Source organism: Drosophila subpulchrella, chromosome 3L (assembly GCF_014743375.2).
Source record: "Drosophila subpulchrella strain 33 F10 #4 breed RU33 chromosome 3L, RU_Dsub_v1.1 Primary Assembly, whole genome shotgun sequence".
Taxonomy (NCBI): domain Eukaryota; kingdom Metazoa; phylum Arthropoda; class Insecta; order Diptera; family Drosophilidae; genus Drosophila; species Drosophila subpulchrella.
The window spans coordinates 24,260,958-24,286,823 of NC_050612.1; the positions used below are offsets into that span (position 1 = coordinate 24,260,958).

General features: G+C 36.6%; 5 protein-coding genes across 7 annotated transcripts in view; 2 read left to right on the top strand and 3 right to left on the bottom strand.

The window, feature by feature from the left end:
* The window catches only part of LOC119553854 (venom dipeptidyl peptidase 4), a 74,083-nt gene that overhangs the window by 40,481 nt on the left and 7,736 nt on the right, over window positions 1-25,866 (bottom strand). For 2 of the 3 annotated variants that reach the window (XM_037864501.1, XM_037864503.1), the window contains exon 1: window positions 2,065-2,177. The exons of the other annotated variant lie outside the window; for it this stretch is intronic. The gene's annotated coding sequence lies outside the window, so the exon portion shown is untranslated. Of the gene's footprint in view, window positions 1-2,064; window positions 2,178-25,866 lie in introns of those variants that run through there. 3 annotated transcript variants of the gene reach the window in all.
* Window positions 3,102-3,869, bottom strand: LOC119553862. The gene has a single exon (XM_037864515.1). The coding sequence runs from the start codon at window positions 3,775-3,777 to the stop codon at window positions 3,232-3,234; it is 546 nt and encodes a 181-aa protein (XP_037720443.1). The 5' UTR covers window positions 3,778-3,869; the 3' UTR covers window positions 3,102-3,231.
* Window positions 11,285-13,451, top strand: LOC119553855 (GRIP and coiled-coil domain-containing protein 2). The gene is made up of 3 exons (XM_037864504.1): window positions 11,285-11,346; window positions 11,409-13,298; window positions 13,366-13,451. The coding sequence occupies exons 1-3, from the start codon at window positions 11,335-11,337 to the stop codon at window positions 13,402-13,404; spliced, it is 1,941 nt and encodes a 646-aa protein (XP_037720432.1). The 5' UTR covers window positions 11,285-11,334; the 3' UTR covers window positions 13,405-13,451.
* LOC119553863 lies at window positions 13,642-14,252 on the top strand. Its single transcript, XM_037864516.1, has one exon. The coding sequence runs from the start codon at window positions 13,696-13,698 to the stop codon at window positions 14,143-14,145; it is 450 nt and encodes a 149-aa protein (XP_037720444.1). The 5' UTR covers window positions 13,642-13,695; the 3' UTR covers window positions 14,146-14,252.
* Window positions 19,552-20,118, bottom strand: LOC119553865. Its single transcript, XM_037864518.1, has one exon. The coding sequence runs from the start codon at window positions 20,030-20,032 to the stop codon at window positions 19,700-19,702; it is 333 nt and encodes a 110-aa protein (XP_037720446.1). The 5' UTR covers window positions 20,033-20,118; the 3' UTR covers window positions 19,552-19,699.

A 25,866-nucleotide genomic window follows, 5' to 3' on the forward strand; every position in this document is an offset into this window, starting at 1 on the left:
GTGGAGCAATTTAAACGGCCTAGATTTCTTGGACTGCTGGTTGAACATGCAGTCGGACATACATATGCTTTTAGCATTCACAAATTCTCAGCAGTGTGTAGAGAAATCTATTTTTCAATTATGCGAACAATTCAGTTTTCATACCTCTTAAAATCCCCTTCAGCTTAATAATGCAATGTATTATCAACTGCCTTATCTGTGCTCTTAATTTGCACTGAATCTACATTATCTACATTGCTTGTTTTGAGTCTCTTGACCTTTTTTATTTAAATAAAAGTAATCAAGTTCCATTTTCTCACGAACTTCTTGGGACTATCTCAAGCTCTGTTTGTTGATTGCTTCAATTTGCTGTTAAAATATTTGTTCTCGCCTACTTGTTTATTTACTTGTCTGCCCGATTTTGACACTCTTGTGTAAACAAGCAAAAACTTTGACCAAGGTTAGTGACAAATTAACACGGACAATTATGTAGAAAATTGTGGGAGAAACAAGTGGTTTGCATTTGTGTTTAAATTCATTCGATTCGAGGTTGTAATTGCAGTAAATAAATGAGTTTCAACAATTTCGAGGGCTTGGTTGTTTAAAATTTATTACTCATTGCTTTGAATTTGCATTAATTGTTTCACTTATCTCTTTTTTATTATTTTAAATTGTTTCCGTTGCTGTCAATTTTTTATGCATTTCACATTGTTAGGTGAAAAATGTGCATTAAGATTGAATTTACGATAGAACAATTGACATTTTTCATTAGTTTATATCAATTTATTTTACTCATAAGCCACAGATTTTATGGTTTTTTATCCGCCTATTTGGTTTTAAATTCAATCACATCTAGTACGTAATTTCTTCCACATCACACACTCCTTTGATCACTTCTTGCGGCTTTTCTTCAGCTCCGCTGAGCACTCACAGAAAACACCCAAAGTTTTTCCAATTAGTTTAATGCATCATTTTGTCATTTCGGCAGCCAGCCAAGTATGCTCCACATATTACATTCATAAATGCACAGCATATATATTCTGTTTGGACAAGTGCAAGCCAAGATTCTAACCACTTCATAACACTGCGGACAAAATGTCTTCGCTTGCATTTGTTATTTTTTCGAGGTCTTGTTCTTTTTTTTTTTTTAGTTTGTTTTGTTTTATAAACATGAAATGCTGCAACACAAATGCCGAGGAAATATTTTGCTGCCAAAGTTTATTTTACTTTTGGCTTTGTTTTCTTTTTATATTTTCATTTTTCTTCAGTTGGCTTTCGCTATTTTGTGGCGTAGACAAAACGGCGGCGAGCACGTTTCCGGTTGCGAACGGCACCGGAATTATAACAAGTTGTAAATGAAAGGCACAATTTGATTACAGGCGATGTCAGACGTCAAAATGAGAATTGCAGAACTAGTTAATTTGAATGGAAACCCAATGGGGGAGGGCAGAACATAAACAAATTCCGAAGCGGAGACAGATAGTTATAATTATAAGATATTGATAAAAATATTTGTTAATTTTAAATAATCATTTGAATGTATTAAAAAAGTACAAATTAAAAAGTTATTAGGTTTGAAAAAAATACATTTTTCTTTGATAATTAAAATTTGGAACTAAGCAATTATATACATTTTTTTAAAATTCACCTTATCACTTTGATATTTTTTAAAACTCCACTGAAAAAGTGGTTTTGTATATAATATTTACTCTACTTTAATAATTTTATTATTAAAAAAAAAAGGAAAAACCTTTTCAAATAAAAAATAAATTCTATTTCAATAAACTAATTTTCTTTACATTTTCAAACTTTATACTTTAAAGATTTTTGTTTGAAATTGCTGATAAAACTTTTTATATTTGAAGATACATTTTCAAGAACCTATTAGGTTTTATTGTTTTAATTTCTTCTGTGTAGCTAGTTATTTTGCCTTTGCAAAAATGACGCAGACAATAAAAAAGCTGTATTCAAAATTAAACTCCATTGAAATGTATCTCCGATTCGTACTGTCTCCGGATCGAACTGTATCTTTATCTCCATCTTCGCCCCATACGAATTGACTGCAGGCACGCGAGCGTCACTTACGTTTGCTCCCACTCGAAAAATGCGACGTAAACTGGATTTCAGGCGCGACGCAGACCTTCTGGGTATCCGCAACCGTTACCGTTACCGTAACCGAACCGGGCGACTGACAAGCGGCAACTGAACTCAACCGCAGCTGGAGAATCGTCGCCAGGCGAAAAGCACTCCGGAGTGAGTGCGAAAGGCCAGTGGAATGAGTGCAAACTGCCGATTGCCGGCGAAAGAGCGGAGCAAAACAAAGCAGTCGTTGAGTGAGTTTTGGCCTCGTGAGAGAGAGAGGGAGAAGAGAGAGCAGAGTCAACAGGTTGCTCAGCTGGTCACTTAACCTCGTTACGCCCGTTATTCCTCTGTGGGTCACACGGGGCGTATGTGCAATATGGCTCACTCGGTGCGTATGTGTAATGTGTGTGGCTCAAGTTTGCCGACAAATCGCCGACAAATTGTTTGGGCATACATACGTACATAGATGCTGGTACTTGGATTACCAGTTGGTCTCGTCTTTAGCCCTGGCTGCGGCCTGTCACAGTGCGTATACGTAATTCTGGCCTGCCTTTGCGGCCAAACAATTTTTGCCGATGTGTGCGTGCTGTTCTGTTTACTTTCTGAGTGCAAAGTTTGGCCATAACTTTGTGCTTTTATGAACATTTTCGGGCTATTCGGTTCAAGGAGTTGGGAACCAGAGGTTGTCTTCTTCCAAGCGCCTTAATTAAATATTAATATGATTTTTCTCGGTAGGAAAACATGTGAATATTGCTATGAAAAAGTTGTAGGCTTTACTAAACGTATTTTTTATTTTTTTGAATAAATACTACTTAGGGAAAAACATTTTTAAGACTTATATATATTCATGTCACATGAAGTGTTAATTTAGATTTTATTTATGAATTTATTTAGTGTTTTTTTGAGAAATTAAATTCTTGGAAAATATGATTTTATTAAATAAGTGCTGTATGTGAGTTTTACTTTAAAAAGTCTTCTGCGAATTTAAATTAAAGTATGGAATCATTTTAATACATTTATTTGGTTCAAGAGAAGATAACTTTTCAAAGGAAATCATATTTCTTTAATTCACCATGCAAATTTAATGGAATCGATAAAAAATATAAAACATTTGTAGTCCTGAACACTGGCTTACTCCAAAACAATATGGGAGATGAAATTGGCAAAGGACTAAATTCTTTCCATGTCAATCGAGTTCGAGCCAGGTATATTAGGTTGAGTATTCTCCGCAGCATCTAATGGTTTCGGTCCAGCTAAAGGCTCAGTTATATCAGTGCTGTCTTGTGAAGAGTTTAGAGCCTTTTCGGTATTCAACAGACTTGGAACATCCTTTACAATATCAAGAGCCTGTAGGACTGGCTCATCAGTTCCAGAAACCGTCTCAATGAACATCTGAGAGACAATTTTGGGATTTAATTTGGCTTCCAGACCGAACTCATCAACGACTATACACAAAATGCTCAGAAGCAATTGACAAGACTTGTTTTCATAATCCGCATCTCTGCGGATATTGTTGAGGGCATTGTGGATAGTTTCCTTCATTTTCTGCAGCTCATGGTTCATGTTCTCGATATTGGCCAGAGTTCTTCGTGAATTTGCCAGGGAAACGGCGATGCGACGACCCAGATCCTCGTGCTCCCGGCGCATATTGGTTGCATTTTCCCGGAGACAACCGAGGAAAATGGAGCGTACGGCAACACTCCTGCCCATGTTCATTTTAAAAGAGTTTAAAATATATACGAATTTTATTTTAATTTATTTTACGAGTATTTGTATATCTGATGGGTTTCAAGCTGGTGACAGTACTGGGAAATTATCCAGAGACTTTCAAAGGAGTGAGTGGATGGGGAATGGGTGGCCTGCTTGGGTTGAGCCACAATTAGATGATTGACATCAATTACAATAATTATCAGAGTAAGCCGATTAGTTGGCTAATGAATTATACATTATGGGAACGCTCCGCCTCAACCTGGAGGCGACAAATCAATGTCACGAAAAACATATAATTATCATTATTATCCGTCGAAAAGCTTCGCACCCCTAGCATGAACCTAACTTTTATATTAGATTTTTCTTACTGTTCGTTGTTGCATTCATAATTGATTGTCCTGTGGGCAAACGTGTCCTTTGCCTTCGTCCCCTGGCAGGATAAGCACTTAAGCTAAATGAAGGCAGATGGCTTAATTTTCATTTTAGTTGCTGGCAAAGGGATTCCTAAGCCGATCTGGCAATCTCTTTATCTTCATCCTTTCTGTTGAATTTTTAAATGTGCGAACTTGAGTGAAAAAATGCTTGGTAATTGGTCAAAGCCCTTGATTCCGGCAAAGGGCAGGGGACTTCATTTTTAATGAGAAGCAAATACGTTCTTTCCTAATTGGATTAATTGCCAATCCTGCGGGCTCTGGACGGCTTGCGGTCTAGGTCAAAGTCAATATGATAAGGGACTGCTTTGACTGTGAAACTTTTGCTTTGTTAGCAATAGAAAGGTAAAGTTTAGAAATGGATTACAAGAGGAAATCAGATGGCTTAAGAGCATTGGGATGAACTAAGCAACTTATGGAGGTTTGAAAATATTAGTTAGTTGTTTAATTCCAGTTTTGTATTAAATCATTTTTCATTGTTTTATTGGTTTACTAAAATATTTTTAGTTCATTATAAAAATTATAAGGACGTAAGTCTTCCTCCACTAAAATATGTATTTATGACAATGTGCTGACAAATGATTTTTTAGCTCATTGAAACCAAACAAAGAAATATTTAATTAAAGGATTATAGAGCGCATTGCATTGGATGATAATTTAAAACGGCTTGAATGGCATTTTGTGGCTAATGAGAAAATCCCACTTAACGTAGAATCTTTGGGAGAAGAAAAAATAATTATTATTTTCACAAGCCATGACAAAATTATTAAAATAATTTAAATTGTTTGAAATAGACCGCAAAACGCATTTAACTACTACGATAATTAAAACGAGCACAAATAGAATTCGAACTGAAATCTCCAAAGCCATCAGTTTAATTTTCCTTCCGTTTCCTCCCACCGGAAAAAGCTTTTCCTCAGCTGTCAACTGGTAAATGCCGAATTCTATCAATTTGCCATTCAATCATTGCACTGACGTTGCTAAGCCGACTATGCAAATTGAAGTCAAGAAGCATTAAGTCCAATCCCAAAACTAAAACGCTACTCCATGACACAATTGTCAGGGTTTTATCGGCTTATTCCCATGCATGAGTGCAGACACTCTTATGCCCACACAAATACAGTGCTCTTATCGCAAAGGAAAAAGCTTTGCCAATTTTCCTATTTATTTTCTATGCCCAACTCTTTGGACTGCATAGACGCCTACATATATCACGAAACCGTATCAAAAAAGACAGAGATTTGGTAAAAAGAAGTGTATTCACAGTATAAATTATCTTAAAGTCTTAAAATACCCTAAGCTGTATCTTATAGTTATGTGCAGGATATTTAAAGACCACTGTTTCCTTATATATTTATATTTATTATATATATATATATTTATTAGCAAAACTTAAATCAATATTTAAAAATATTTTTGATTTTATATTATTATTTTTGAATTTTACCGTAGAATTTCGTTTAGTATTATTTTTCTGTGTGTGTTTGTCTGCAAAAAATACAAAACATATTTTCTTTTCATAGCCAAAAAGCTTTAAATGAAAATGAATTTAATTTGCCATAAATATATTCTGAGCTTTGCTCTTTCTTCTTAAAATGCAAAAGGCAAAGTTCACGTCTTGAAATATTTTGCACATATTGATAGTAAAATACATCTAAAGAAAAAAATAAGAAATAATTGAAATCAGCTTGATTGATTGGCTGAAATATATCAGTTAACTAAGGTTCTGGCACCCCTGAGTTTTACACTCCATCCCCTTTTTCTCGGGACTCTTGGAAATTGATGTGCGGTCGAAAGGTGATATATTGGGGGATAAAAAGGCAAGCGGCTCTTTATTTCTCTGTCTGTGTTTGCTTATCAAGTTTCGGTTAGGTCGGCGACACATATTTTGTTGAATTTTATGTTGTAATTCAATCAAGGCAACCTTTTTCAGAATTTTCACCATAATTGATGATGAATACGAAGAACTAAATGTTAAAGGTTGCAGAATTATAGGTTGAGATGGGTCAACAGAAAAGATGACAGTTTATTGTATATTGAATTGAATTGAAATAAAATCTGTAAAAAATAAATCTGCCACAGAAGGAAACCCCAAAAATGTAGAGTAAATAACAAATGGGGATTGCACATATTTATATTGACATTTTAAGTAAATAAATCTATATGTAGTAATATAATATAATATATACATTTATGACAATCAATACCTTTTCGTCAGCTTTAAATGATACTAAATCATTACTTGGAAATACCAGTTCAAGTTGAACAAACTCACCTAAAAATAAAAAAGAAAATAAAAGTCAATGAGAAAATAAAATCATTTTGTTTACTTCTATTTACTGCCATAAAACTTGAGCCATTTGACAGCTTAAATGGGATTGAAAAAAATCAATAGAAAAATGAACAAAGGAGCATTTTTGTAGAACATTTCACAATTGACTGCGCATTTTATATTAAACGGAGAGGTATTGCTTGGGTAGTAAGTAAGAATGCTTTTGATATTTTAAAGATTGCCTTGAACTTTTTCTCATTATTCTGGCTATTAACTATCAGTCGACGGGCTTGAGCGACTCTTGCCAATTTCCCGAAGCCGCTCGACTCAACTATGCCAACTACTTAAGAAACTTTCGGGCTTGTGCTTTCCTTTGGGCTATAACACCTATCATTTGCATCTGTCTTGACACCCAACTCGCAAGTTCCCCGATTTTCCCTAGATTTTCCTGTGAAATTTCCCGTCCAACTACCGCAAGTCAAACGCGAAAAGTTCGATTGCATTTTTGGCAGTGCTGCCTTCCGTCGCATGTGGCACGTTTCTTCCGGTGGCTTTGGCCTGCCACCGCATCACGCATACGCCACGTTGACTAATTAAACTAATCTCCGCGCTCGATGGCTGTGCAAATACCTTGAGCTGAAATTATTCGAAATCCCCCAGCATCCGAGCATAGCACAAAAATTTATGTACATATATATTTCACTTTATTTCTGTGGTTCAACTTTTGCTGTGATTTCAGTTTTCTGGTTCTCTCTCATTTTTCCCGCTTTTCCGCTTAGCAATTTAATTTTTGTGCTTCCCTTTCTTTATTTTTTTTGTTGGCCTTCCCGCCGTGTTTGCGTAGCTGAAATTGTTTTCCATTTCAGGTTTTTCCGCCCGCCCGCGGTGTCCAAAAAATGGGGAGTCGGGGAAACCCGAGGGGTTGCCTTGGAAGCAGGATGTTGGATGCTGGATGGTCGGGAGTCGCAGTTCTGACTCCCTGTGGGGTATCCATTTCAAGTGGCACTGTAGCCACAACCTGTGCGATGATAACAAGTAAATGCTGCTCAGGGCATTGCGAATTGCATTGGGTTTCCCACAAATTTATGCTGCTTCTTTTCGGGTGTGCTTAAAAGTTGGAATGAGTCTGGTGACAGCATAGGTAATCCGGCGCTCCGGGTGAATTCTGGGACATTCTTTAATGATAAGGTATCCCTGCCTAAATTATTTCGCAATACATTTTGTTTTGTGGGTGTAGGAAAATGTTTTATTTCTCTTTATTGCCTGCACATCTTTAATTTTCCAAAAAAGGAAGGTTTGGCTTAGATTAGTAGAATTTATTACCAAAATGTATAAGTACAATAAATATTTATAATTATTGCCTTAAGTACTTGTTCTGATAAACTTAAAATATTCTTTCGATCAATTAGTTTTTAAATTATTAATTTTTTAATACTTTTCTAAACAATTTTTTCCTAAAACTTATGAATACCTCCTCGGTGGTTAATAAGCAGAGCATGCAAATTGATTGGTGGTCATAGCTTTTCGCTTACTAATAGTCCTCTCTTTGCCCAGTTAGTTGAACTTGGCACACCGTCGATAGAAGTACGTAGACCGCAGCAAACGTGACGAAAATGAAACCAAAGGTGAGTTCAATGCATCCAACACCCAAGATGTGTTCATTGAACAATGCGAATGTCATGCACAGGTATCGATTGCGTCACTTCTACCATTGCTATCAGCAATTACTGCATTGAAACAACTAAACACCTATAACTACGGAAGAAATTCTATTCAAATGAGAGCACCTTCGAATAATAATGAGTGCAAAAACTTCAACAAGCTTATTTCCAGGTGGGTGGATGAGCAGAATAACCTTAATGCCCAATTGATGAAATTGCAGGCAGATATGGATATGATACTAAACTCCTACAATAGAACGACCTGTCTAAAGAAGTTATGCTTCTATAAAGAAAACGACCTGCAATTAATTATTAATAATGTCAATGAATTGGATGAGGGCGAAAGAACAAAGGTTGGGCGGTTTAGGCCCAGCGATGAAATGGGCAAAAATCTGGAAGCACTTGTATCCAAGATCAAAAGGGTCGTCGGTAATGCCTTTAACACTTGTTGTGAACATTTACTAGAGACAATTCAGAAGATCAACGATTATATGGAAGATAGGGTGCAGGATCTCCCCGGAAAATTTAAGGAGGTGGAACATTCAAGGACAAACGACGCTCTCCAGAAAAATTTTAAAAAAATGGATGTTCAAATAGAAGACTTGAAATCAAGATTGGAAAAGTTGCAACAGGAAACTGGAGATAATGATGTTGATACGAAATGTTGTTCACAGTTAAAAGGTCGCATTCTTGATTTGAACAATAAGATAAGCATGGCTGAAAGAACGGTAAATGACCAAACCCAAAAGCTGGAGAATCAGCTGAAAGAGCTAAAGGATCACCAACAGGATCACGATAACAAGACAACTGCTCTCAAAACAATAATAAGAAACCGTGAAAATGATAAAAATATTCTAGGAACGTACAAACAAAACTGCGGAATTGAAGACGTTTCTGAAGACAAGCTCTTAGAAAAGGGTTACCTCCTTGATTTGGAAAGAAAGACGGAATCCTTACAGATGCTCGTTCAAAATCTTTCCAATAAGTTAGGCGAATTGGAAATGCAGGAATCTCCAACGAAGTTAACTATAAGCCTTCCCACCTGCCTGGAAAATAGCGAAAAGCTTGCTAAAATTCTTGCTCAACTTGAAGAAATTCGAAAGCAAAAAACTACAACTTGTGCTAAGCCAACGCCAGAAGTTTCTGAAACTGGTAATGAAAATTGTTCCTCTGATGAAAACATAAAACATCGCATTGAAGAACTTCAAAAAGAAAATGGGGTTCTTAGTGAAGAACTTAAAAAATTCCCTAACTGCTGCCAGAAAATTGATGGACTTACCTTGCAAGCTGATCAGTTGTATCTTATGCTTCAGAACATGAAACAAACCTACAATGATCACGTTAAAACTAACGCAAAGCAATTGAAAGCCCTAAAAGATACTCTAGATGAAACTCTGAAGAGGTTAGGAAGCATTAATCAATTGGAGAATAACAAAGGTCTACCTGAGCAATTAATAAACCTCGAAAGAAAGATAAACAAAGCCAATTTATATTTAGAAACACTAAAGGACCGACAAGATAAATTTGCAAAGCTTTTGGAGAGCACAAAATATCCCATATCGTCTCTTAATGCGTTGGAGAAACTTAAAGAAGATTTCAACGAGTTTCGAATAAAAGTTTATAAGCAGTTAACAGATTTTAAACAAGAAAAGTTAAGTGAACAATCAGCTGATGTCAAGGCTCGTGAAAAACATATAGAGAATCTTAACGACATTACTCGTCAAAATCTGAATAAACTAAAACAAACACTTCAGCGACACGACGATTTAGAAAAGAAGGTCAAAGATAAGATTGAAAATATGAAAATACCATCGAATCTAATGACTGTATGCCAAAAGAAGTGCAAGGGGATTGGCCAAATGAATGATCTTGTGAATCAACTTGAAGACGCAGAGAAGGTGGCTAAAATAACAAAACGCATACCGAAACCAAAACCAAAGCCAAAACCAAAACCAAAACCAAAACCAAATCTTAAACCAAAACTAAATCCAAAACCTAAACCGAAACCGAAACCGGTACAGAAACCAAAACCAAAGCCCAGGCCCACAGATTTGGATGTTATGATAGGTGGCGTCGATTATACCACTTCTAGGTTTATCCGATAATACAAAAAATTGTAAATTAAAGCCGCTGTTCCTGCTTTCACAGTTTAATTTGGATTTTATAATTTTAGAGAGGAGAAAAGAACCCATTTAATCTTAAAAGATATTTATCAATTTTTTCGTTTTATACTTTAAAGCAAATAAAATAATTTTTAAATGGCAATTTTGTACTTAATGACTTTAAAAAAACTAGCTTTGCGCTTCAAAACTCAAAACGTATTTTGGTTTAAAAAAAATTCTTTATAGGCTTAATCGGGATCTAATAATTTCGAAGATCAAAATGGGTTAAAAATTGGACCCCCGCCTAAAAGTAATATTTTAATGTAGAATATTAGAAAATTCCTCCACAAACTCATAGAGGTATCCCACATCAAAATCGGACTACAATAACAAAAGTTATGAAATCTAGAAGTGCAGTTTTGGGGTCACATACTGGAAGCCGTTGGAAATACGGAAAATTGGAACATGAAAATGGGTTACAAATTGGACCCCGTTTAAAAGTAATATGTTATTGTATATTAGTAGAGAATTCCTCCACAAACTCATAGAGATATCCCACATCAAAATCGGACTACAATAACAAAAGTTATGAAATCTAGAAGTGCAGTTTTGGGGTCCCATTCTGAAAACCATTGTCAATACGGAAAAATCGAACATGAAAATGGGTTAAAAATTGGATCTCCGTTTATAAGGAATATTTTTATGTAGAATATTAGAGAATTCCACCACAAACTCATAAAGGTATCCCACATCAAAATCGGACTACAATAACATACATAAGTTATGGAGTATTTACGGCGATACCCTTAATTTTTACTGTTTTCTTTTATATGTCTTGAGGTATTTGAATTGGTTTTTACTATTTCAAACAAACTCTATTACAATTCTAATATTGATGATGGTAAAATAATTTTTGTTATTTTGGTCTCAGCTTTAAAATTCTGAAACCGCCCTCGCTGGTTAATAAGCACAGCATGCAAATCAATTGGTGGTCTGCTCTTTGGTAAAGGTAACTAATAGTTCTCTCTCTTTGCGCAGTTAGTTGAACTTGGCTGACCGTCGATTGAAGTCCGTGAACCGCAGCAAACGTGACGAAAATGGAACCAAAGGTGAGTTCAATGGATTCGACAGTCAGAATGTGTTCATTCAACAATGCGAATGTCATGCACAGGTATCGATTGCGTCACTTTTACTACTGCTATCTGCAATTAAGGCGGTGGAGAATCAACCAAACACCCATAACTACGAAAGTCTTTCCACTCAAAAAAGAACACCTTCGAGTAATGAGCAGTGCGAAGACTACAACGATATTTCCAGTTGGATGAAAGAGCAGTTGAATCTTAATTCCCGATTGAGACACTTTCAGAGAGATCTGGATTTCATTCTTAGTTCCCTTAATAAAACGACTTCTCCAAAGATGTGCTACTTCTATGAGGAAAACACCCTAAAATTAGTCATTAATCAACTTAATGCAATCCAAGGAGGCAGTGGAACGCAAATAGGCCAGCTTGAATCCAACGGAGATCTGGAAAGTAGCCTAGAAATTATTTTACCACAGATAAGAAATTTAGTACCGAAGGGCATTCAAAGCTGCTGTGAAAACTTCGGAAAATTTATTAAAAAAATAAAAGATGATCTCGGAAAAAGAGTGAAGGCTCTGAAAAGAAAACTAAAAGAAGTTCACTCAGGAAACTCCAAGGAGAACGACGCGCTTCAGAAGAAACTAAAAGACCTGGAGAATCAAATAGAAGAAACAAAACGAAGCCTAGAAATGTTGCAAAAACAAATGGGTGACAATGATGAAAATACTAAATGCTGTTCTAAACTGGGTGAAGAAATTCAAGATTTGGACAATAAGCTAAGGACGATGAAAAGTGAAGCAGTTGAAAAAACTCATAAGCTGGACAATCAGCTAAAAAATCTGAAAGATAAACAAGGGAACGGAGATGAAATTATAACCATTATTAAGCAAAATATAGAAGATGGTGCCGAAAATATCAAAAATATTCTTAGCCAATGCGACAAAAATTGTGTAAATAAAAACAGTTCCGAAGACAAAAACTTGGGAAATAAATACCTTTTTGATTTGGAAAAGAAAACCGAAAACTTACAGATGCTTGTGGAAACCCTTTCCAAGAAGTTTGGCGATTTGGACATCCAAGGATCAACCAACTTAAGTGTAACACTTAATACATGTCTGGAAAATGGCGAAACGTTTTCCAAAATCCAATCTCATCTTCAATATTTGGAAAAGCAAAGAAATGAAATTTGTTCAGAGGGATCGCCAGGAGGTTCTGGAAGTGGGGTTTCAGTAGCTAAACCAAATTGCTCTTCTATTGAAAGGCTGAAAAAACATTTTAAGGAGCTACAGAAAGAAGGTGAAACTTTACGTAGGGATCTGAAAAAATTCTCAAAGTGCTGTGAAAAAATAGACGATCTTAACCTGCAAGTTGCTAGATTGGAAAGTTTGCTTAAGGAAATGAACCAAACGTATAATGATCACCTTAAAGATAACTCAAATCAAATTGATGCCATAAGAAAAAGCATGGATGATTCTTTGAAAAAGTTGGGCACCAATAATCAACAACAAAATAGTGAAGATCTTCAGGAGCAAATGAGTGACCTCAAGAAAGTGCTAGACCAAGCTAGGATCAAGTTTGAAATTCTAAAGGATCGACAAGATAGGTTGTTAATAAAAAAGGAACTCACGGAAAATTCAACATACTCTCCTGATGAGTTCGCAGGTCTGAAAAAGGATTTCGAAGAGTTTAATAAAGATGTTGACGGAAAGTTAAAGGACTTAGACCTTCTAAAGAAAAAAAAGAAGGACGCCATGGCACCACTACAGAAATTCAAAAATGAAGTTAGTCAAGATCTAGATAAAATAAAGAAGAGACTTTCAGGCTCCGACGACCTAGGTAAACAGGTGAAGGATCAGATAGAAGATCAAAAAAAGCAAGCGAATCTTATGCTTGATTGCAAGAATAGGTGCATGAATATAGACAAAATGGATGATCTCATAGATCGAGTCGAGGACATGGAAAAGCTTGTCAACATGAAGGTAAAAAACTAAAAAAAGGAAGACAAATGCTATGGCTTCATATTTTAATCTCTGTTTCTACTTGTAGAAATCAAGAACGAGACGTTGGAAACGAAAATATGTTTGATTTTTTCTTAAAATATGATCTACTTTTAAATTTACATTTTTTGGAACCTACTATTGAGTTACCATTTCGAGGTGCTTTGAAGAAATTGGTATGGTTTTATTTAATAAAGTAATTTTACAGCAGACTTTCTCAGTCAGAAATTCTGACCCCTAAAAATGTAATTTAAATGTATTGTGCATTTTGTTCTTAAAAAATTGGATCATAGTTTACGAACTCCCTGAGTAAGTTGTCAGTTCTGTGCATACATATTATTCACTTGATATTAGTATCCCCTTCAATTGGAGTCTAAAGATGATAGTGATACAAACGGAATATTTGAAAATCGATGATGCTCTGGACATCTGCTCTGCGATGGAGGATGATCTTAACGAGTGTCTGGACATGGTGATGGCCATGGACCAGAAGTACAATGAACCCGGGCGCTACGTAATATCCTTAAAGCCCTTTACCAAGGACTATCCGTTGGTTTGCCGCAAGTCTACGGGTATGGATACGACCTCCCAGCACAGTTTCGACTCGGAACTGGAGATGCTGAGCCAACTCTACGGAGCCAGAAGTGCCCATGAACTGGACGAGTCCTATGTGGATGTTCGCTATAAGTTTATCAAGCTAAAGCGCGATTTCGAGGGCGCCTTGACCCATTGCCAGAGGATCATCGACTGCGGAGAACGCCAGGAAAAAATCTCTCATCGAATGCTACAGAATTCACGTAGCCGCAAGTATAGGTTGTGCAGACACTAGGAATGCAAATTCCTGCCAGCTATTCCATCAAACTTTTGGGGAGCGTGTGTAAATTGCAAATTGTGTCGACACTTGGCAGCTTTTATTAAAAATTACTGTCACCATTAGCCGACTTGGGGTGGAGATGTGGGGGTGACCAACTTTCCAAAACTCATTTGGCCCGACATGAAAATGAGGCAAAGTTTTTTTTTATCAGAGTCTCAGTTTTTCTTGTGTCTCTGTCTCGCGACTCACAACTTTTCCCTGACGTTCAGCAGGAGGACGACGTTGGAGATGATGATGATGGCAGGACAGTAACAAGTCAGCTGCATGTTTATGAGCAGGACAATGGGTAAATACAAATACGGACATGCGAGAGAATATGTTGGGGAAACATGAGAAATTGCCAGCGAAAAACTTGAGATAATGTAATGCAAAAATGGCCCAGGACCAGACGCAACTTTTCCATAACGCTTTGCCAACTTGGCTCCGTGCTTGTGTAACGTAATATTTGTGAGCATTATTTTATGTTTTTGTTTTATTTTTATTTTGCCTCTTGAAAGGGGAATCCCCGCACTTCGTTAGGGGAACAAGTGGCTGGGACAAGGACCCCTGGCCGGCCAACTGGACAGCTGCAAGGACATAAAACAGTGAAGTCTTGCATATTTAAAGTAATATCAGGAGGAGGGGGGCAAAAACAAACTTTTCTTTTTCATTATTATTCTTGTTTCTTTTTCTTGCTTTATTACCCCAAGGGGAATGAAGTGTGCTGCGGTCCATTGAAACGAGGCACCGGGATCAGAAGGGTTCCAAATGGGGTTCAAAAGGTGTTCATTGAGTGAATGCTGCGGTCACTCCTTGTGATGAAAAGGCCAGAGTCATGGATGAAGTTGGGGGAAAATAACAGGAATAAACTGAGTACTGCAGCTTGAACCCGGAATTAGTTTAACCTAATTTAGCCGGCTTTTAATCAAGATGCCACCTCAAATCGCTCCATTATTCTGATCACTCTCCAAAGTATTCGCTCCATAAATTTACGACCACCATTTCCTGCAGTTTTCTTACACCTGCAAGGTATTCGTAGATAATGGGGTATGTTGTCTTATCAAGATACTTAAGTATTTCCGTGAGTATGGGTGACTTGATAGGCAAAATGCTAAATAATGGAGATCTTTTACTATTTTAAATAGTTTCTTAACAGTTTTTAATCCTTTTATTTAAATGTCTTAGATATATTTTATATCTTTTTATACTTATTTTCGAGCTTAAGCTTAACCATATATACAATTCACCAAAGGAACCCCAAAAAGAAATTGTAAGTCCATACAAAATCAGGAAATATTTTATTTTTCTATTTTAATAAAAATGATCTCGCAATTTCTTGTATACAATTTCTTTATAAAGCCTATGATATTTACACTATCTTACTATCTTTTAGGACCCTTTTATTGGACTAAATGTTAAATCCTGCAAATGCGTTGCCAAGTATCTTAATGTCGTATGCCTCCGTCGAAATAGTGCTGACTTGTTATTTATACACTTCTTGTGCCCAATGGAGCCAGAGCAAACATTCGCCATTAAACAGCGCTTTATGGGGCCTACATCTCTAGCACAGCCATCGATTGATATGAGTTCGAGAATTTATTAGAGCTTTAATGGCCCCACCAGCCGACCTGGCCCCAGAAACTGGGATACTAAGAGCAGTGCTCGGCATTCTCCACTCCAAGTGCAGCAGAAGTGCTTAAAGCATACCCACTACCAAGTTGCGGAGGACCCTTAACTGCTCTCTGGCAACTTAAAATAGCTGGCCGAAATCAAAGTCGAAAATGTGCAAGAATCGCCGAATTGTTTTGCACGTTTAGCCGCAAATAGGGGCCTGGATTTCCTCTTTCGGCAACCCCATATTCGGACTAAGTGTATCCGGAATAGGCATTTGTTCCATACCAACATGAGCTTGTGCAAAGTCACGGGTTTTGGGTTGGCCAGAGCTGAAGAGCCCCCCGATTTCCCATCCTGTTTGTGTTGCCGGGGCCATTTGGAAAAGATTTGCCAAACAAGTTTGTTTAATTAAGATTTCCTGCGGGCCAGTTGATTGACTTTAAGTGGCGGGAACTAACCGAATTAATGAGACAAGCTCCCAGGCGAGTTGAGATCTGCAGACAGTGTCTGGGGTAATTTCATTCAGAAGTTGAAGTGTGATGCGGGTGGATTCGTCAGACTAAGCAACAATTTACTAGATTCATTTTAAGGAATATATTTCTAAAATGGAAGGAAGATAATATTTACTTATTTTTGTTATTTGTTTTGATTTGACATGATCCAGTTGTATCAATTTAATTACTTTTATACAAATATATTTTAATTAAGATATATCTGTTGAAGTTTATTAAAATTCATCGAATAGCTGACTAAATTATAAAGCTCTTGACCTTGTAAATTGTTTTTTCTTGAGTATTTCAACTATCCTTTCCAGTAAACAGCTGAGCTATGCCCAAAAGGGATTCCATGTTAACTGAATTAATCACACAACCCGAGGGAAAGCCTCCCAAAGTAGACAACAAATACGAAAAAAAAGAACATCTCAAAAAGGCCACAGTTCATAAATATGTAGGATAGCCCCAAAACGTGCGGAGGGAAAAACACGCTAAGCACTTCCGTATGAATAAATATTTAATCAATCAATTTCGACAATTTTCCTTTTCAGAGCTCGTCAAATGCATAAACAGAATGGATACAATTTCATTTGCCGAATGATGATGATGATGCCTTTGTTGCTGTCGTTGAGGCATAAAACAAGTCAGACACATAAAAGTAGATTTGATTGAAATGCTAATTTCCACAGATTACCAACGGGGAAAGACTATTGCGAAAAGGACTTGAGTCCAGTGCTGTCCTGTTATCCTTTTTCCAGTTGTTGGAAATAAATCTAATTAGATTATGGTAAAAGCACCTTGTTTCTAACATTAAATAAAATAGAGCTAAAGGCTTGAAGATTAATTGTAGTTAAGATTATTTAAAACAAAATGTAAAATATAACTTACGAGAATGACACTTAATTTTAAAGACTCCGCATGCTTAATAAAAAAAACTTTAATTAAAATTCTTATGAATTCATTATAATTCTTGTGATCTATATATTAAAATTTACTATTCTCTTAGCTTATCGAATAATGTTTCTAATTTTTCCCGCCTTTTTGGCTGACCTTTTTGGTTTGCCAACACCACTGCTCGAGTTGCTGCTAAATGGACAGTCATTGAGAACTGTTAGTCATCACCATCATCATGAGTATCGGCATCCGCCAGAAGGCCCTGAAATATCTGTTGAGTGAGGACCCTCCTGGCCAAATGACAGGACACTTCTCAGTCGAAACCCATCAGCCGCAGCCTCAGTTTCGCTTTCGGTTTCAATTTCGGTTTCGATTTCAACGCGATTGATTTCCCATGAATGCCCGTTTTCCCCCGCCACTTTTCCACTTTTCCCAGTTGCTATTATCGAAACGTTATTAGTTTGTCTGCTGCCTGTGACAGGTTACATTGAACTTGGCTTGGGGATTATTTTCTCCGTACGGGTCTCCTTGGCGTTCCATATTCTAAATTGTTTTGCGGATGGGGACCGAAAATCAGGAAAAAGAGTGACGAGCTTGCGTGAATTTATGGGCACAGATTCATGGTTGGCTTTTTGGATTTTGTGGCATTTTGTAATTGAATTTCATGTGAGGCTCATATTGAAAATTTTAATGAATCGATGAGGGGCAGATGGGGGTGTCTATTTGGCCAGACTTCAAAGCTTACAGTCGGAAATTGAAAGCTGAAATTGTTCCTTTTAATTGATACTATTTCAGTTTTGTGTGTTTGTAATGAGTATTGGATTTTCAAGATAGACTTAGAACAAAATTGTGATCTAAAAATTCAATAAATACCTTAGTACCTAAAAAATAAGTGTTTGACTTTTCCGATAGGCTAAGAACAAATTAAAAAACTTTTTCTATCAATCGATTTGATTTTAAGTAACTTGTTTTTCCTAGAAATCTACCTTTGTAATGGGTATTAAAAATAAATCGATTGAACTTTAAGTAACTTTTTTATTTCTGAGTTTCTACCTTCGCAAAACTACATCTTATTATCTACCGACTTTGTGTAATCCAAATCTATGTTCTACTTTCATTTCATGGTTTCAAAAAAAGTCACATATTTTTTATGACACTACACCCCTTAACTTAAAAAAATTAACACAAAATAATTATGTTAGTTTAGTATAACAAACAAAAGAAATTTTACAACATTTCCAAGCTATGTAAATTTGTATTTCAATGCGTATCATTTCATAAATCAGTGCTATATTTCCCTTACATGCCTCTTAACCCATCGTAAAAGTTTCGAATTTATCTTGGCACTCGAGCGCAGTTCTCCTCAACCATTTTGCCCACTCAGGCAGCCATTCATTCAGCCGAGTGAGTTCACTCAGTCAACTCGGTTATCACACACAGTGCGTAGTCACAACATTGAGGCAAAGTTTGCTTAAGCATGAAGCCGGGAGTTGTGACAGAATGCGACTGGGAGATGCGGGGACTAAGGACTCCATTCCCGGCTGTGGACCATGACAAACTGCCGCAGGATTCGAGGAGCAGCTGCAACATGCCACAGTTGCACCAGTTGCAGTGATAAACGCACTGCACAATTGCTGCCTAGCCGTCGAGATTTGCCAGCTGACAAAATGCTTCTGACATTTTACCAAGTTAACAATAAAAATATTTCATATAGTTTAACGCTGCTGCGACGGCATTTTATGGCAAATTATGTTCGGCTTTATTTCCTATTTTGTTCTCAGTTTCAGTATCAGTTTCAGTTTTCTCTACCAGGCTCTGTCACATACATTTTGTCAATAAGTCGAACGGCAGCCGACGAACTTGAAGAATGTCCTTCCTTATTTATTGCTTTTAACATATTTGTTTGGCCCCAAGGCAATCCGTCTTTGTGTGTGTATGTGGCGAAAGGCAAATACAAATTTCAGTCTCAAATTTTGCGACTTTGTCTTTCATTTGGGTCCCCGGCAAAGTTTTTGTCGAAAACAAAAGACCCTTGACAAAGTGCAGCTATTCGAAATTGCTTTGGGTATGAAATTTTTGAAGGGCGGTCAATGAAAAGTTTATTGTGCCCCGAAAAGAAGTCATAGTTTTCGGTGCTGAGCGGAAGTCAGTTTGGCAATTGTGTGCGGAAAGCCCCAAATAAATTGTTAATGGCGTTGGAAAGTGGCTTACAATTAGGTGAAAAGGGTACATTTCAACCAAAAATTACAGAATATCTACAAGTTTTGGGTTCGTTTATTATATGGAATCAGCTAAATAATTGACTTGATTTTTATGAATTTACTTGGGCTCATGCTGCATTTATCAACAAATAAGAAAAAAAAAACTTTAGCATTTTTCGTAAATTGGAATTTAAACATATATAGTATTGATGAATCAAAAATATTTGAACAGTTTTTAGCGATGGGAACACGTGTTATGTTGGAACACTGATTTACGTAATTACATTAACAATTTTAAGAAATCATAATTTTAACAATGTTCTTGTATCATTCGTTTATGCCTTCGTGGCCCGGTTCGATGTTATCAAATCTTAGTGGATTATCGCCTCCGGCCAACTTGTCGGCATTTTCGACCACTGCCGGTGCTGGAATCCGGGCCTTGAGCTTCCTCTTCATCTGGGCCATGGCGGAATTTGCCAGACTGACGCGTTTCATGATGCGGGTCAATCGCTCCTGGATGTTGGAAAACATCTGCTCGGAGAATTGGGCATCCTCCGAGGTATCCAGAGGCACCACGGCTGTATTATCGTCGGCACTATTGTTTTGGTCAAAATCACAGTTTTCAATCTCTTTAAATTCTTCAGTTCCTTCGTCCGACATTTTGAGAAACGAAATATTAGGAAATTTTACTTGCTTTTACTAGCTATGGAATACAACTGATTGAGGAATACTTTGATCGGAGAATGTACAGGAAACACCTTTTGACAACAAACTCAAGGCTACATATTTTCGCCAACTAAAAAATAAAAAATATTAATAATTATAATGGGGGTGCTACACAAATTACTAGGGATTTGAAATCACTTCTTAAGATTATTTTAGGTGTCTAAAAGGTGACTTTCTATATGAATTCAACCTATTTTTGATTTTAAAATATATAGCTGCATTCCTTTTCACACCTAAAATGACATTTGAATGTGATTTCATAAGCCTAGTGACTTTTGTGGCACCCCGGGTTATTTTTTTCATTGGCTTACACATGAATAACATCTTAAGTTATAAACAGTATGTGGAATTAACGTCTTGATTATCCTCAAAATTGCAGATTTAAGCAAATGCAAAGCCGCTCAAGGAATCATAGCCCACTTGGCATGTAATCGAGTGTGAAATGTGTCCAGCAGGGTCATAAAATCAGAAATCAATTAAAGCCATTTAAGAGTGAGCAAAGGATATGGATGTCGAGCGTCGAGCGTCGAGAGTTGCCGGGGCACAAGGCAAATAAATCTCGGAAACGACTCTGCCAAAGAGCGCACACTCTGGGTGGCAAGGATAAAAGTTGCCCCACAGCTGAATGAAGCGAGCGAAATCAAAGTCTATAACTTAACGACTGCAATGAGAATGATGCTGATGACGATGTCGACGATGTGGAACGCCCTCAAGGTCCACCCCAATTCCGCCGGGCCACCCACAACCCATCGCCACTCTTCGAGGAAAATCCCTACGCAGAAATTCGAGACAAAAGCCGAAAAAGACGGAAATGCAGCATTCATTCTCTCGCCATTTTCCTTTTTAAGCCCCCCCCCTATTGCTCCCTCATCCTTTCAGCGCGTTTTTCGCCTCCATGTGCTAAATATTTGCCAGCCATTTCTTTATTTTCCTCTGGCCTTTGTCGCCAAACTGGATTCCCATCTTGATACCCATCGCTCTGCCACATCGTAATAAAGCAATAAATATGCCGAGGAACTGCTCCTCCTTTATAATAAATTCCGTAACGCATAAAAACACTTACAAATGAGTTTTTGTTCAATGGAATAAATGGCATGTCGCTCTATACACACACTCAAATATCAAATACCAGTGTATCTGTAGCTCTGAATGCATATTCTCGACTGCACCCAGTCAGATTCACACACGCTCGACTTTCTATATCTTCTGGGATTCGCTGAATCCACTATTGATAATGCCATTTGGCATTTGCCTTGTGGCGGGGCTTTGACTTTTGCAACGTCTTTCACTTTGTGGCTTTTCTATTGAAAACTCGTTGCGCAGCTAAGTAGGCAACATTTTTCAGCTTGGCCCTGTTTAGTGCTTTGTATCTATGGGCAGAGTTTAGTTGGGGATAAATTGAGTTTGGGGCATATAGATGGGGATAAGCACAAGAAGATGGTCTTCTATTGAAATTGTTACTTAAGATAGGGATAGAAAACGTATGATGATGAATAGACGTCGGTTTTATGTGTAGTCATTTTAGATTTTTAAACCTATTTGCAGTGGCTCATGATTTATTACAACGTTTTTTACAAAACAAGCATATGATTAAGCCTATATAATAAATACAAATAATTTATAACTTAATAAAAACATTTATTAACCTTTAAAAATGTAGTTAAAAATTGATTTTTTAGAAAAGGATATAACATAATTTGATTATAATTTAAGCATAAAAGTATTTGATTTGAGACTTCATATTAACCCCTTTTTTTTTAATTTCTGTAAAGTTCAAAGGCTTAAAATTTGTTTTTTTTTGCTTTTCCTAATTTATGGAACCCACTTGCAATTTAAATTTACCATACTTAATAAAACGTCTTGCGATCCATCTTAATTAGGGAATAACCCTCTTTAACCCCGCACTCATTTCTTATGCCACGCGAACTCATGCTGTTACCTAATCTGCTGTCCAAATCACTTGGCAACATGTTGCACACCCAACTAATTGATGATATAATTGAATGTTCTGAGACCATTTCCCAGTTCGTTATGTTCCTGTTTTGTAGCTTCACAACCCATATGCCATATCCCATATCAGGCGCAACATCTGTCAGAGCCATCACAATAAATAACCATATAGTTATAGTTGAGTTTCCTGCATTAAAATGCCATCATGCTGGAGATTAATGTGAAAAGGTCACGCCCAGCTCCTCGGGAGGTGAAAGCCATTCACTTTGGCGAGACATTGACATTTGCTGCTGGCTTTTCCTTTCCCTTTCCCATTCGCCTTTCTTTTGTTTTTGCCGCTCTGGATCTGCTGTTTCACTTCTGTGTGTTGCTGCTGCCGCGGGACGCGCCAGATGAGACACGTGACAATGTCGGGGCAAACATAAATGCCGTGTGTCAACATGCAGGTCGCAAAAAGAACTAAAGTGAAAATGTCTTTTTATCAACTTTTGGAAGAGGGCCTGACAAGTGCACGGAGAAAAAATCTCGAAAATTTGGCATCATCTTAAAAATGTATAGGGATTATACAAAAGTCTGTGTTTTTTCTTGGATGCATCTGTACTTTTTCCTGAACTTTATAATTGACGATTTATAATAATATTTTGGGATTTTATAAAAAATATATATCATAGAAACTTTTTAACCTAGATAAAGAATATAGGAATAACTTAAACAATTTGCCAAAATTAACCAAAAAATATATTTTTCCTATTCCTATAAATTACAGTGGTCGGCATAAGTATTTTGACAAAATAAAAGTTAAGTATACTCATAACTTGAATTTACTTCTTGTAAACTATAGGCATCAATGGAAAGGTAATTTCAATGCCGTTTGAATGATACAATACATTTCTTTACCCATTCAGTACTTATTGAAAAGGACGAATTTGTGTAAATCAACTTTGAAATTTAAAAAAAAAACTTTTTTCCTCGTCTTGAAAACTTAAATTTTTTGATGCAAAAAGTTTCTTCAAACAAAAATAATAGTAACTGCAAAAAGAATTTTTCAAAAATCATTTTTCTTATATTTTTTATGAATTTTTGAAAATGCTTAAAAACAGGCATTTGAGCCATATTTTTGTCTTTTTCATACAAATTTTTTCCGACATTGTCACTTTCAAAAAATCATAAAAAATATAAGCAAAATGATATTTGAAAAATTCTTTTTGCAGTTACTATTATTTTTGTTTGAAGAAACTTTTTGCATCAAAAAATTTAAGTTTTCAAGACGAGGAAAAAAGTTTTTTTTTTAAATTTCAAAGTTGATTTACACAAATTCGTCCTTTTCAATAAGTACTGAATGGGTAAAGAAATGTATTGTATCATTCAAACGGCATTGAAATTACCTTTCCATTGATGCCTATAGTTTACAAGAAGTAAATTCAAGTTATGAGTATACTTAACTTTTATTTTGTCAAAATACTTATGCCGACCACTGTAGATGAGTTCGCTTTAAAATTACTCATTTTTTCTTAGCTGATTTCGATATAAAAAATAATATAATATTACAATTTCAAGTACAATAGTTCTATTATATGAAAAATATATAATAAAAATCTAGGTTGTCCTTCTCCTATGCATATAAGTAAGATAACCATTATTTTATAAGTGAAAAATAAAATAAAAGTAATGGATCTATAATTAATATACTTTCTTCCCTGTGCAGATGTGTTCGCTGTTCTTTTTGGGTTTTCGGGGGGTTTGTGTTATTGTAGTCCTTACATTTGTCTTAATTAGGGGGGTGGCGGCCTGAGAAATAGAAGCCACTTGAAGAAATGTGCTTGGAGGGCCATCAGCTGCTGCTGGCACTTGGCACCGACTTGTCTGACTTTCTCCGGGCTTTCTCCCCCAGCCTTTCTCCGCTCTTCGGCTGGGGCACACGTGTGCGACCTAATGGCAACACTTTCGCATCCAGCGAGTCCTCGTATGCCGCTCATGTCTGTCTGTAATATATATGGCTGCTTGAGTGCCACAGCTTTTCCTTTCCCCCCAAACCCTCAACCCAACGCCATTTTTGCCAAGCAAAATTTGTTATTACGTTGAATTAAACTTGAAAAATGTGTTAATGGGCTCGTTCTGTTCTGTTCACACCAACTGCGGCTGCGAGCCAGGCAACTTAATTAAATTCCACAATGATTTTGTTATTTCGCCCTGTAGCAACAAGGCATCTTCTTGCCTCGCCCAACAACTATTACCAAAGATTCCAGAACGCAGTGCACCACATGGCGTATGTGTGATATTTTTGTGCTTGGCTTTTTCCTTAAACGCAACTTCATACTTTCTGTTTTTCCTGCCATCCCGTTTAATTTGTTGGCCTTAATGAGCTGTGAAAAGCGTTTTGTGCGAAAATTGGTAAGTTGTGGCAGTTGAGGCAAACTGAGTGCGAAAATAATGATGATCAAGAAATAATTTTCAAGTCATGGGTGACGAAGGGAATGAATGGAATTCTATTGTAAGGAAAAATAAATATTTTAAAGATTAAGATAATAAAATTATTACAAAATAAAAAAAGGTTTAAAGCTAGAACAATATAAATATATATTATTTTTACTCTTCAGAAGAACGAATAAATTTTCTTAAACTGTTTCCAATTAGCATTCACTAGGACCCATTGCAACTTAAAAGCCCTTCGCCCAAAAAATGTTTTCTTATATTTATCATTTCATTTTTATTGAAATTTATTCCGGTTTTAACTTTTAACTGTGTCGACATGGAAATGGTTTTACTGGTAATTAAAAATACAACCTGCAGATTTATGTAGAACGGAAGCCCAGGAGTAAAAAAAATACGAAATAAAAACAGGAGAAAATATTTCAGTGACCAAAATGGACAATCGCACACAGAACCCAGGGAAGATTCAGTTTCAGCAGGGTGACTTGTTGCCGGAAAAGCTTTAAGCTGTAAGCCAAGTTAACTTTAATCAGATGGCAATTAACGGGTGAGTGGAAAGGGGTTTAAATCGAGGGAATTTTTCCCTTTAGCTTATATTGAAGGGGAATATTTTTGGCTTTAAGTTTCCAGCACCAGCTTATTGTTTTAACCTTGGGCCAAACCACTTGTTCCAGTTAACCACTTGCAAAGCCTCAGTGGAAAAGCTGGCTACCGCAAAAGGAAGCATGTCCTTTGGCTTATTGCATTTTTCAAGTGTGGCCAAGTGCTACAATTATTTATTGCCCAAGCCAAGGACAAGCCACAGTTCAATGATGAATGATGCTTGGGGTTTAAAGTATTTCGCAAACAGTATTTTTCACATATTAAAAAGTTGGCAATTTTTCGGCCCCGAGGTAGCCAAAAAAAAAATTTTCCAAACCCAATTGCACATGGGGAAAATGCGCCCAATTTGCATTTGAATTTTGTGTTCCCCATTTGTGGCGTATTTGTGTTTGTGTTGTTGAAAAACTTTCCTAAAAGATGATAAAAAGGGCGTGGTTCTAGACTGGATGATCACCGTGATGATGATGCAGAAACGTGCGTTTGTGTAAATGAGCTGAAAAACTGTGGGTTTTTTGTCAGCCTTTTTCTGTTGGTTTTTGCGTAGTTTTCCTATTTTTTCGAGAGCGAGCGGCCAAGTTTCCCTTTTGTTTGTTTGTGAAGTCTAACATCAACACATGGTAATTTTTTTGCGGGCTTGTTTGCTTTCCCTGTTGAACGTCATTGAATAGAAAAAGAGCCGAAAAGGAGTATTCAGGAAATGCTGATACAATTTCAGATTGTTTACCTAGACGTCTTCCAGCCTTGAAACGTTTTCCATTCTCCTCTTCTTGGGCGAGAAATTGGTT

Coding starts and splice junctions, on each gene's coding strand:
- LOC119553862 (XM_037864515.1), bottom strand. CDS start 3,777: ATGAACATGGGCAGGAGTGTTGCCGTACGCTCCATTTTCCTCGGTTGT.
- LOC119553855 (XM_037864504.1), top strand. Junction 13,299..13,365: donor AAAAGCTTGTCAACATGAAG/GTAAAAAACTAA, acceptor TTCTACTTGTAG/AAATCAAGAACGAGACGTTG.
- LOC119553863 (XM_037864516.1), top strand. CDS start 13,696: ATGATAGTGATACAAACGGAATATTTGAAAATCGATGATGCTCTGGAC.
- LOC119553865 (XM_037864518.1), bottom strand. CDS start 20,032: ATGTCGGACGAAGGAACTGAAGAATTTAAAGAGATTGAAAACTGTGAT.